The 13753-nt window shown below is 36.0% G+C and overlaps 1 protein-coding gene across 1 annotated transcript in view; it reads right to left on the bottom strand.

The window, feature by feature from the left end:
• Positions 1-11548, bottom strand: part of LOC131149821 (ruvB-like protein 1) — a 29129-nt gene extending 17581 nt beyond the window's left edge. The window contains exon 1 of the mRNA XM_058100587.1: positions 11250-11548. Within this exon, the coding sequence (XP_057956570.1) occupies positions 11250-11330 (81 nt within the window). The 5' untranslated portion in view covers positions 11331-11548. The remainder of the gene's footprint in view (positions 1-11249) is intronic.
• Between the last annotated feature and the right edge of the window lie 2205 nt (positions 11549-13753).

The raw sequence follows: 13753 nt of genomic DNA, 5'->3' as shown, positions 1-13753 counted from the left end.
AAATTAATTTTAAATAAAAATAAAAATTAAATAAAATATTAAGGACTTTTAATTAAATCATTGTGTCTGGTGAAATTAATTTTAAATAAAAATAAAAATTAAACAAAATATTAAGGATCTCTAATTAAATTATTCGCCTAGGGCCCCACATTATGAAGAGCCGCTCCTGATTAACCTTAACCATCATGAAAAAACCTAAATATGAATTTTTATCCTTTGTAAAATAAAATAAAATTAAACTATTGGCTTAAACCTTATAATTTAATATTAAGGAGAGAAGGACAAAATCTCACAATCAAAGAGGCCCTATTCTATGTAGCCCGAACTGTAATGTCACTTGTAATGTGGCACATTTTGTCTTGTGGTACAGGTGTACGAATGGGGTATACCACTTAGCTTGCTTAGTAAATGGTACAAGTGGATTGAATTTAGTTGGTTCATCATCTCAATCATGGTGCATTTTGAACTAATTAAGATTCCTTGCTAAATATTTAAGGTGAGATAGGAAAGACTTCTCTACAAAAATATAATCGAGTCGCTTACTTTGTTTGTTTCATGTTTATGACTATTTTGCATGGTCTTAAATTTCCACGAAATTGTTGAAATTTCCGGTTTCTATCACCCACAAAATCAAAATGGCAGTTGATTTCCGTCTTGTATAATTTCCGTCTAAATCTCAACGAATCATCCAAAATTTATCAAAATCTCAAAAGTTTAGCAAAACTAGTCAAAATTTGAACTATGCAATGAAATTTCCTCGGAATTCAAATAAAAGATTTAGGAGTAAAGTGAAATTTCTCTCAAAATTTATTTTATTTATTCAAAACAAAAGATTATTACAAGTGCTTTTGAAATTATATGAAAAAAATAAACTTACAACAACATTTTATTTAACCATTTGTATCTAAACTATCATTAGTTGTATAATAAATAATATTTAAATGATTTATGAATTTCATTTGTATTAACTGATTCACTAAATATGTTTGGTGCACATATTATATTACAACTTCTCCACTTCATTCACAGCATAGATGTATTTACTTGTAATATATGAGTCCTAAAACTTACATCATTATGTTTATTAATCATTCCTAAAGCTTAATAAAAGAATTCCATGTTTTACTACTGATTTCAATTATTTTTTCAAATTGAAATCAAAATTGACATTGAAATTGAAATTTCGGTAGAAATTTCTGTGCTTATGGAGCTTTGAAATTTGAGCCAAAATCGAAATTTAAGACCTTGCTATTTTGATATCTTCAATTTTTCTTCTATTTCTCTCTTCTTCTTTTTTTTCCTTCATTGTTCTAATTGAATAGTTTCGATTGGCTCTGTACTTCTACCATAAGATCTAGAAGATGAGAAGTAATGTGATTTTGAAATGCATTTCTTGGATGGTGGTTAAAAGGTGAGTATAAAGATTCCCAGTACCTATGGCTTAGATATATCTAAAAGAGAGTCTTGTGCCTATATGATGTCTGTAGTAGACACCAAACCTCCTTGGGGGTTGGGCCTCAGACACTCCTCTAATACATTATAAATGTATAGAATTTTAAAATACATTTTTAATGTCAAACATTTCTATAACACTCCTTATATACATTTTAATATGCTATAAACGTATTATGAGGAAACTAAAATCCTCCAAGCCATTGGATATTGCAATGAAGACAAAGCACCATGGCCAAATGGGTTCTCCTTATCATTCTTCCAATCAAATTGGGGCGAGCTTAAGCAAGATTTAATTAACATTTTTGAGGAATTCTTTAGACTAGGCAGATTTGAGAGCAGCATCAATGCCACTTTCCTTACCCTAATCCTAAAGAAACCCAAGGCAACCAACATTTAGGAGCTTGGTGGGAAGTATCTATAAGATCCTTGCTGAAGTCCTTGCTACGAGGCGTAAAAAAGCTACTCCAAATGTCATTGGGCAATATCAACATGCCTTTGGGGCAAGAAGATAAATCATGGTTGCAGCCCTAGTAGTTAACGAGGTAGAGTGGATACTTACCAGAGGGAAAAGAAAAATGAGGTGGTGTGTAAACTTGACGAGAAAGCTTTCGATCACATCAACTGGAACTTCCTTCTCTTTACTCTCAGGAAAATGGATTTTGGGAAGCGTTGGTATAGTTGGATCACCCATAGCATCAACACACCAAGCTTCTCAATGTAAATCAACGGACACCCTACTAATTTCTTCTACTCCTCTAGGGGTCTAAGACAAGGGGACCCTCTATCCCCCTTTTCATTCATCGTGGTGATGGAGGTGTTGAGCCTTATGTTGATAAAAGCTACATGACAAGGGCTGCTCAAAGGCCTTAGAGTTGGCAGGCACGATAGGTCTATAGAGTTCACTGATCTCCTATTCGTTTGTGACATAACCAATTTTTGGGAGGACGACCCTCCCCACATTCTAAATCTAAGTTGTATCTTGGCAAGGTTTGAGGTGGTTTCGAGTTTGAAAATTAACCTTGGAAAAAGTGAAATCATTTTGGTTGGAATAAATGTAGATGGGCCTCTCCTTGCTAGTATTCAAGGTTGTAAAATGGGTACTTACCCTATTAACTACCTTGGGCTACCTCTCGACGCCAAATTCAAAGATAAAGGAGCGTGGGATCCCATCATTGGAAATTTTGAAAAAAGGTTGGCTAGATGGAAAAGGAATTTTTTATCAAAAGGTGGCAAACTCACTTTAATCAAAAGCGCCTTGACAAATCTCCCTGTTTACTTCATGTCTCTCGTTCCCCTACCAACTTTAGCCGCCAAGAGACTTGAATGAATTCAAAAGAGATTGATTTGGGGGAACTTTGGGGGGAAATTCAAATTTCACCTTGTCAAATGGGGCATGGTGAAACAACCCTTTCATTTAGGAGGCTTGGGTTTGAAGTCCCTCCACATTTTCAATAAATCCCTATTAGGGAAATGGTTATGGAGATTCATGATTGAGAAAGACAACCTTTGATGGGGACTGGGGAATCATTGCTGTGAAATATGGGCTTGAACATAACGATTGAATCTGCCAGGCTAACAAAGGACCACACGGTGTAAGGGTGTAGAATTTCATCGGGAAAGGCTGGAATGGTTTTGCTTCTTGTATCAGGTTTCAAGTGGGGAGGGGGGCAACATTTATTTTTGGCATGACTTGTGGTGTGATCAAGAAGCTCTTACCCCCCGTTTGGTTTGCAAAACGAAAAGACATAGGAATTGAATGACAGTGAGAATGGAATCAGGACTAAAATGTTATCAACATAAAAATTCCATTACTGCGCTTGGATACTCACACAAAATAGAGATAGGAATGGAATAAAGAATAAGATTTTTCCAAAAATACCCTTTCAAGTTTTAAAATCAAAATTTTGATTTTGGTTTTACTTTTTGCTTCTAAACTTCTTCACAGTAATCTGTTTGAGAAAGCTGTTGTTCCGACCATGGCTGCCAGCTGCAGATCTTGACTGACAGTTTCGATCACAGCTGAGGATTGAAGGTTTGTAATAGGGAGGGGGAAGGGAGTCCTGATGGGTAAGGGTATTTGGAAGCAACATCACTGAAGATGTCGTTGCTGTTTTGGTTACTCACCGGAAAAAATGGGGACAATCGGAGAGGAAGCTGGCCCTAGAGCCAGCCATGATGTGCAAGAGATGGAACGCAAGCAACGCCACAATCATCTTGCTGCTGCAAAGATGTTCTTTTCAACAACAATGGTGGAAGAGGGCTTACCACGACTAGGGCTCACAACGGCGGCAACAACTCATAACAGCAGCGAGGACTTACAGTGGCTTGGGCTCATGGTGGTGCCAAAGGCTCATGGCAGCGGCGAAGGCTCAAGCCAGACGTGGGCTTAATACTGTGGCAACGGTGAGCTAGGAAGAAGAAGAAATGGGGATGGGAGGGTATTATGGGAAATGGGTTGATTCCATGGAATGAGAAATGATTCCAGTCCATTTGGACAGGAATCACAATTCCCCCAAGTCATGGAATTAGTATTCCAGGCAGAATACGATTCAGACCCTGACTCCGCAAACCAAACGCAAGAATGTGATTACATTCCTGAACTTTGATTTCATTCCTGCTCTGATTCCGCAAACCAAACAAGGGGTTAGTGTCTTATTTCCAGCCATCTATAACTCGGCATGTGATAAAGATGCCTGCATCAGTCAACACCTTCAAATGTCAGATTAGGGACTCTTTTGGTACATCCCCTTCCTTAGAAATGTGGAAGATTGGGAACTCAACCAGCTCACGGACTTCTACAGCTTTCAACAGCATAATAGCATTGATCGTCCTATTTGAGCCTTAGATGAGAAGGGGGCCTTCACTGTTAGATCCTTCTAGAGGAAGCTCTTCCCTTTGGAGTCAAACAACTATAATTTCCCTTGGACTCAGATTTGGAAGACAGCAACCCCCACAAAGTTGCCTTCCTTGCATGGGAGGCAACCCATGGTAAGATTTTGACTATGGATAATTTGCAAAGAAGGGGTCTGTCAGTATCCAAAAGATGTCCCCTTTGCATGGCTGATGCAGAATCTGTTGAGCACATCCTCCTTCACTGCACTTGGACAAGGAATCTCTGGAATATGGTGCTGACTCTGATCAGACAAAGTTGGGTTATCACTAACTCTGTGGGAGGGGAACCTCTGGGCTTGGAAAGGGATTCAGACAACAAAGAAGAAGAAAAAAGCTTTGCCCCTCATTCCCCCTGCAATATTTTTGGTGCATTTGGAGAGAGAGGAATAGGTGAGTGCTCAAAATTCAACCTCAACAATCCAAAACAGCAAAGAATGCTGGTTTACTGCAGTCAATAGCTGGCATATGGGATTGTTATGAATGATTATGATGTAGTCTTTGATTTGTGACACCCTTCAGGGTGCTTGATTTTTACTATACCATGGGCTGGCAACCCCTTGATGCCTCTTCAATAGAGTTTCCTTATCAAAAAAATTCTTTTTTTAATAAGAAAACTATATATTGAAAGAGAACAATCAAACTATATATTGAAAGAGAACAGTCAAAAATACAATGAGAGCAAAACAAGATGTCATCCAAAAAACAAAAATAAAAAATAGAATAAAACTGCCCTCCAATCCGTAGAAGGTTAGACAGTGTCATCCCCAAAACACACCCAAATGAGAGGGCCCAAAATGAAGCCAAAAACACAACTCTATCCCACAACAAACAATGAGAGATTATCCGATCCTTGAAGATTCTCACATTCCCCTCAATGCAAAGGGTCCACAAAATAGAAAAAACTGAAAAACCACAAAACTTTATAAAGCTCTTCCCTTTCTACCCTTCCAAAGCTTCAATGTCTCACTAGCAAGAAGTCACTCACAACCTGAGGTGCCACTCACGCTGCACCAAAACAAGAAAAGGAGCACTCCATACTCCAGAGATGGTTCACCACCTGACAATGAAGAAAAGGTGCGCCTTAATTTCATTAGACTCACAGCACATCATGCACATATCAGGATTGAGAGCCTTGCAGGGTCTTCTAACCTGCAACAAATCATGAGTATTAATCAAAGCCGTAGCCCAAATGGAGGTCTGAATCTTGAAGGGAACCTTTGCCTTCCAAATGATGCGGCTCTAAAGAAAATGACTGGGGCAAGGAGTTTTTAAGAGCTGAAGACAAAAATATTTAGAAGAAAAAAAACAAAGAAAAAAAAAAACAAACCTAAAGAGTCTCCTGCCCAGGCTCTCTCATCGCTCCTACTAAAAGGAACAAAATGATTCAAAAAGCAAGGTAGAAAGATTGTCAACCTCTCTTTCATTGAGATTTCTAAACAAATGTAAATCACAAGAGAGAGAACCTCCTCGAAAAGAAAGAGTTGATAGGTGCATTGTAAGAGAAGAAAGCTTAAGAGACAAGGCACCATCACTTTCAATGAGATCTCGCCCAGCCAAACATCCTCCCAAAACCAAACCCTACTGCCATTACCCACTCTGAGATGGGAGAGAGGAAAGAACAAACATGCAACCTGGGAAAACTTTCAGGGATTTGCATGAGAAACAATACCACTTCCTCTGATACTCCGCCATTCCAATGAATCTGATACTTACTTTTAATCACCGCACCATACAGAATTAACTTCAAGAGGGAACCTCGAGAACCATTTTCCAATCATAGACATGTTTTTAGATACCACATTGCCAAGCCGCAATTCCCCTTCAGATTTAGGTCTTCTAACCACCACCTAGAAAAGAATATAGTCCCTCATATCCTCCTCAACACCAAACTAAAGAACATCAAGCATCAACTTCATTAGTATCCTAGCACGCTCATGAGAACTCTAAAAAGAGATAAGAAATAAATGGGCATGTTGGATAGGGAAGCACTAATGAGTGTAACACATCCCCCAAGAGATTAAGTACACCTTCTTCCACCCCTCCAACCTCCTGCCCACCCTCTCTATCAGAGTGCCCAAACAGCCATGGAAGTAGGATGGCCTCCAAAAGGAAAACTAAATAGGACATCAGCCAATCTGAAGAAACGCAGCCTCCCAAAGCCTTAAACCCTTCCAAATCACTACCATGCAAATTAATGCCAGTCGCCCCACTCTTGGACAAGTTGATTTTAATCCTAAAATACTTCCCAAAAAAAATTCAACAAAATGATTATCAATCCCACAACATTTTTAATTCATATAATATAGAAGAAGAATAACTACAATCTTTGTTTCTTTAATAAATTTGTCCATGCTTTAATAAAAATGACAAGAGAAGATGCATATGTATTTATTTTGGATTTATATAATGTTATTGAAATGTTAAAAACTTATATTTAGTTTAACAGTGCATCCATATTGTACTGTGTCCTATATTTTAGGATTTTTTCATGTTCATGTGTCCATGTCATGTTGTACCCATGTCCTCCACCTGCGCCTCTGCTTTATAGCCCCTATATGTGTGTTATCTATAATAGAAAGAAGAGATTTGAGAGCAGTCTAAATACTGAATCAAGTTAGAACTGAACAATTAAGCAATTAGCAATTGCCCAGAATTTGTATAAGGTACAAAGCAACCTCCATTTCTGGTTGATTAAAAATTCAGAAACAATAGTCAATCCACCAAAATGACCTATGATCTGAAAATCAAAACTACGCCTTGTCCATTCACAAGCAAATATCGTCGATGATAAAGATGCATGCAGGGCAAGTCTTTCTGCAACAAAACTTCAATCAGTGATCTATAAAGGTGGTTTTAATTTACAGCAGAAACATGGAAAATCCTTCCCATGAGCATCAAAACTTGTAATTAACAGAGCAAAGTTATTCAATTGAGCAAGGAGAAGAGTGTAACAATGATAATTTTGACATTTCATTTGAAATACACGTGCCCAAAAAGGAGATTAATTTCACCATTTTGAAAAGGTAAGTACTGGTATAAGTCTGCTATGCCATCACAAGCCTTAGATGAGAATTAACAATGGATAAGTGTATTCTGGTAGCACGTGCCTTTCTATTGAAGATATTTGTCCAATTTAGTCATATACACCAATGTAGCACCCAAGCATGAGGAATGACTCAATTCAAAGAGCTTCCATCCATTGTCTGACCCAGCCAAGACAGAATTTAGCAACAATATTATGAAGTTCTTTAAAAAATCAACAACAAGAGACCTTATTCTTTTCTTGTGTTTTATTTCCTAATCTTCTACCACTCCATCCCAACCATTCTAGAATCAAAAAAAATAAGCAAACCACTGTATCACTGGGGCATTACTACTAACAGAATGGTTTGAATTGTCCTCTATTTTGAGAAGGTCTTTCATTATATAGGCAAGATTGCTTGTTATACAAGGAAACTTAAATATGTACATGTTAATTACACAGAGTGATCTTAAGAAGCTATATATGGTAAGCCAACTAAGTTACATAGAGTGATTTTAGGAAGCTATACATGAAGCTATACATGGTAAGCTAAATCTCCTCTCCTATTTATGAAAGTATATACAGTCTAGATTAATAGCCACAAAGAAGGCATAATTTATGGCCTTCTATTGACATCCCCCCTCAAATTGATGCGGGTTATCCATAAGCATCAATTTGTTAGTAAAAAAATTATGCCGTTGCCGTGTGAGAGTTCGAAGACAAAGACGACGACAAAGACAAAGAAGATGACAATTGTGATGAAGACGACAAAGATCTGTTGAAGAATACGAAGACGACGGCTGCAAGAGTTCGAAGACGAAGACGAAGACAACAACTGTGGCAGCTGCAAGAGTCTCGAACAATGGTGTGATTATGACTCGATCAGAATCAAAGTGGCTCCATAGAACCAAGAATCTAGGACATGATTTGATTATCTTTGGCATCCCAAGCTGCCTTGTCGACAACAGACCTTTCCGCAATAGAACCCCCTTTGCTGCTGCCATCTATATGTCCCCACAGCTATTTACCCTTGAGAAAGATCTTCAATTGAAACTCCCAAGCAGCATAATTTTTGCTAGTGAATCTGACACAAACATTATCTGACTTCTCCATAAGTACTGAGGCTATGACTGAGAAAACTAGGACTGAGATTTCTTAGAGAATGGTTCTAATACCATAACAGAATGGTTCGAATTGTCCTCTCTTTTAAGAAGGTATTTTATTATATAGGTAAGACTGCCAATTATACAAGGAAACCTAAATCTGTACATGTTAATTACACAGAGTGATCTTAGGAAACTAAATATGGTAAGCCAGCTAATTTACATAGAGTGATTTTAGGAAGCTATACATGAAGCTATACATGGTATGCTAAATCTCCTCTCCTATTTATGAAAGTATATACAACCTAGATTAATAGCTATTAGCAAGGCATAATTTATGGCCTTCTATTGACAACTACTTGATAATAGCAAGAAACTACAAAATCAACAACTATGTGATCAAATTTCATTTCAATATGCCTATCAATTCATTTATAAGCAATGCAAAATATTAGGGGGCATTTGTGCCCAAACCTTGATGCAAGCCTATTATATTTACAAATTCACTCAGCTCACCAATAATTTTCAGATAGCTTAAACCCAACATGCATTTAGTCAGGAGGCATTTGTTTGATTTGAATAACCTTTGAAATGAATTGGTTCACTTATTAGTGAACCGGTTAGACATTAGAACGTTTGGTGGCAGCTCTGAACTTTCCTAAAATTCCTTTGATAGAATCAAACATGGAAACATGTCTGATTTAGATTCAGAGGTCTATTTTCCAATTGTATCCCTTATAAAAAATGAAAATGTAAAAAAAAACTCAATACCCAAGTGATTAAAATTAAAATGATAGATTTGATTTTTGTACAATAATAAATTATATTATTTTTATTTATAATTATTAATTAAATATATTACAAGAAAATATTAATATGTTAAATTAAAAACTTTAACTTACGTAATTGTTCATTAATATCAAACATTTATATTCTTAAGCATTGATAAGGTTAAAATTGAAAAACAACACATATTCATATACTAGATACTAAACAGTTAAAATAATTCAAATTTTAGATTCAGTGGCTAGTTCAAGTTCAATTCATAATTGGTTCACAAAATCATATTTGAATTAAGTGTTTAGTACTTAACACTTAATTTTACCAAATGCCCCCTTAATCAGCAAAGATAACTATTGATACTCTTCTCTCTTTTCTAGACTAGACAATGTTATCTTTCTAAGGTGTCCTATGACATTATTCCTCTAAATATTGCCAAGTGATATCCTTCAATTTCTCTTTAAACACATTCCCATTTGACCATCTAAGAAATGGCATTGATAAGCCATTAGCCTTCGGATCTAGCCAAGAAAAATTTCTGATTTCCAATTTCATATCTAAATAATAACAACCATCACATAAGATTTCAGCATCCATAAAATGGTTTAGATACATTGGACATGAACCCTATATCCCAAAGCCAATTTTACAAATAGAAAGGAAACTAAATATGGAAACCATCATTTGAAGAGAAAACTAGTTAAGGAAGAGGCTTGTTAAAGTTGAACTCAACAATCCAAAAAATTCAAAAGAAAGGGCCTGCTGACTAAAAACACCCGACACTGACCAGATTTATTATTTTGCCCCAGTTTCAATTTTTGTGATTCGAACCCTAAACTCACAATGTACAGCATCTGTCAATGTCCCATGAATCTCGTCTATTAGTTTAGTCAGTGACATGAGGTCAAGCTGTAGGAATGTGGCAGAGAACTAATTGCAAGCCTAATTTTCAATACCATTTCATTTCCTTTTGAGAGTTGTATCAACAGAAACTAAGGAATAAGGAAGCCACAAAGTCTTCCTCCACTACAACCCTACAACTTGACCCAAGCAGCAGCTTACGACACTACTTTAGATCACGTGCCTGATGCAAGTACTAGAAATTACCCGACCATTGAGAGAGGTCCGACATTGCAACAAATAAATAAATCTTGAAATCAAATTCCGACAATTGAAACTCCAGGAAAAAATTGAAAATCCAGCAAAATGGGATTTTTTTTCTTTAAGCCTAAACTTCAAAAAAATAAATAAATAAATAACCTTAGGTCTTTTGATAGATATGATAACCACCCTGAGGGACATCCAGGGTACAGTGATGCAAATAATAGCCAGGAACAACCCCAGGGCACAATTGATGCACATAATAGCAACGAACAATGACAGTGTGCTAGGAACACACACCAACACATTGACTAAACGATAGGTAGGAGGTAACATGCAAAGCACTCGCTTTTGCCACATGAAGCAACAGCCTAGAAAATAATCAGAGAGCTAATTTTTAAGACAATAAATTATAAGGCATGTAGTGCATGATACGGGTGAAAAAATAGCAAGCAACAAATAAATCCATGTGGCAAAGAGCCTAAACAATTACGAAAATATATTAAAAGCGCATTAACTGAAATATAAAAATAACAACAGAAGGAATGGGGAAGAGCCAAAGACTGAAACCAAGAAAGGGTGGAGTAAAAGGGATCATCCTTTCTATTTAAAAAAAAAAATGCCATTGAATAACCACTGAAACCACAACAGAAATATAAATACCATGTAATATGTAAATGGATTCCCTACTGAACCAAGTATTTGTACTAAAGCTAGTATGCGCAATTTTACGTCTTGTACAGCTCCAGTTGATCCCTTTTCCCTACACTTTTCCGGCAATAAATCGCAAATATATAGGATTTGCAAAAGCAGTAACATAAAGAACAAACGCCCTCATAAATTCTAGGGCGGAAGACTAATGAAGAGTAGAAAACAAGCAGAGAGAGAGAGAGAACCTCAAGACCAAGGCCTTTAATGTGGGTGTGAGTAGCTATTCTCTGCTTCTTCGTGGTAGACTGAACCTCCTCTATCTTCATCCTCTCGGGCTCTCTCTCTCTCTCTCTCTCTCTCTCTCTCTCTCTCTGTTGTTCGGGTGCGGAGGCTACCAGCAGGAAGAAGAGAAACTGGGGAGCTGTGCTGGTTCTCAACCTTAAAGCCCGATCGTGTGTGCCCTGGGTCTACCTTTTCCTGTGCAGCCTCAGTCTAACTGAGCCGCATGACGGCGTGAGAAGGGGTGAGATAGGGAGAAGAAGATTTATTAAATTTTAATTCGGCTCTACTCAGTTATAAATTAATATAACAATAGTATAAAATATATAATATATAATATATAATATTAAATATATTTATAAAATATATTAGATATGACTTATTTGACATAAAAATAATAAAATTACAAGAACTCGATTAAAATCAATTAAGCTTGCGAGGAGAATTATAAAACTTGAACTCGACTCATTAAGTTACTCAAGTGGCTTAAGCTTGACTCAAACTCGAGTGGAATCGAGTTGAGTCGAGTAATAGAGCGAGTTGAACCTGAGTAAGTTGCGAGTAAATTTGATTCATTTACACCTCTAAATTTAAAATATTAGGGGCTAAAATCTCATATAGTCCTCTTTATTGCTTTCAAGTTTTGTATTTTATATTTTTAGTTAAAAAAGAAAAAAATTGTAAGTTTGCTTTTAACTTTTAAGATATTCCTTTTTAGCACTACTAAAAAATGATTATTTGATAACGTCAATTAACAACATCATAAGTTGAAATTGTAAAAAATATGACTTTTAGTGACGTCAAGGCGTTGACGTCACCAAAAGTCCAATTTCTCTGAAATTACACTTCTGCCTCCCTAATAGTTCCCTCTTATCCCAAAAATAAATCCCTAACCCTGCAAGGCCTCCCAACCCCCAATAGTTCCCAACCCATCGCGCAACAACTACCCATCGTACCAAGGCGAGCTTGCTCTCCTTATTGACAGTGCTCTTGACAGCTCTCTAGATGTACGCTCTCTCTCTCTCTCTCTCTCTCTCTCTTACACACACACACACCATACCAAGGCGAGCTTGCCCTCCTTATTGGCGGTGCTCTTGACAACTCTCTCTCTCTCTCTCTATTAATCAATCTCTCATTCTAAGTTGTTACTTGTCCTGTCTTAGATCCATGAAGCCATTGAAGATCAAGATTTCCTCAAATTGCTTTTAGGTACGCACTGAGCACTTGCACACGCCCACACATGCATCAGGAGTCCTTGTAAATTATAGCATTATTTAAACTTAAAATACATTTGAAAATATCCAGTTCTAAATTCAATTCAAATTCAGTTGATTATAAGTTATTTAATTTGAATTTAACATACTAAAATAATATCACTAATATAATGTATGTATAATATTGAAATTAAATATGAAATATATATTATATGACTTATAAAATAATGAAAATAAAAGGCCAAATAAATTCATTAGGTTCATAACTTATATTCATAAATACAAATTTAACTTATTAAAATTCAAGTCCAATAATTACTAGGATGGTGCTAGTTAGTAGTGTGTCAGATTTTATGTTTTGAATGTAAATTTTAGTGTTTAAAGAAACACTTGTAACTATAGTTATTTAACACTATGGTATAAAATATTCGAGATTTCAATTACTTTCGCTGCTTTTTATGCATTGCGCCATTTATAAAATATTTATGGAAAGTCACACCTCATACCTCATCGAGCTCAAGGCATTACAATTCTAGCCCATGAGCTTATGCATAACTACCATCTAAACAATGGTCCTCTAAAATGACTTTGAAGGTTTTCAACACCATGCTCGGGTGGTCTGTTTGGTTGCCAACTAGTTTGGTAACCATTTTTAAAATAAGCGAAATATAGATACCAAAGCATTAATTATCCAACCCACCATTTTATTTTAAAAAATAGAGTCGCCACTTTATTTTAATTTTTGAAAAGGCAAAATAAAGGGATTTTTTTTTTTCAAAAAATTGTAGGTTTGGGAATACAAATGCAAATACAAAAGATAACTATTTAATTATCTTTAAATGGAATTAAAATGAAACACCCCAACCCTCTAAGTGGGTCCGGAGTGCTACAAATCCATTTATTTACTTGCTAATCAACATTCTAATGTCATTTATGCGGCGGAAAATATAAATATAATCATTCAACAATATAATGCCAGAGTTTTCTACTTCTATCTATATACCAAACTCAACTTTTCATCCACCTGTATTCACATATTTACATATCTCCAATAATTAGTATTCGCAACCATCAATCTCTCAGAAGACTTAAAACATAAAACATAAATCATAAAACATAAACTTTATACGTCTCAAAATATCATTAACATTATACTATTTATTTCTATAACTCAAAAATGTTATAATAACCTCAAGCTCTCTAAGCTTGGTTTCGTGGAGGTCCTGAAAAAGATAAATTTGTATTCGGGTGAGACA

Source organism: Malania oleifera, chromosome 2 (genome assembly GCF_029873635.1).
Source record: "Malania oleifera isolate guangnan ecotype guangnan chromosome 2, ASM2987363v1, whole genome shotgun sequence".
NCBI classification, from domain to species: domain Eukaryota; kingdom Viridiplantae; phylum Streptophyta; class Magnoliopsida; order Santalales; family Ximeniaceae; genus Malania; species Malania oleifera.
The sequence above is the reverse complement of the archived record's forward strand: the minus strand, read 5'-3'. Positions and strand labels throughout refer to the sequence as shown.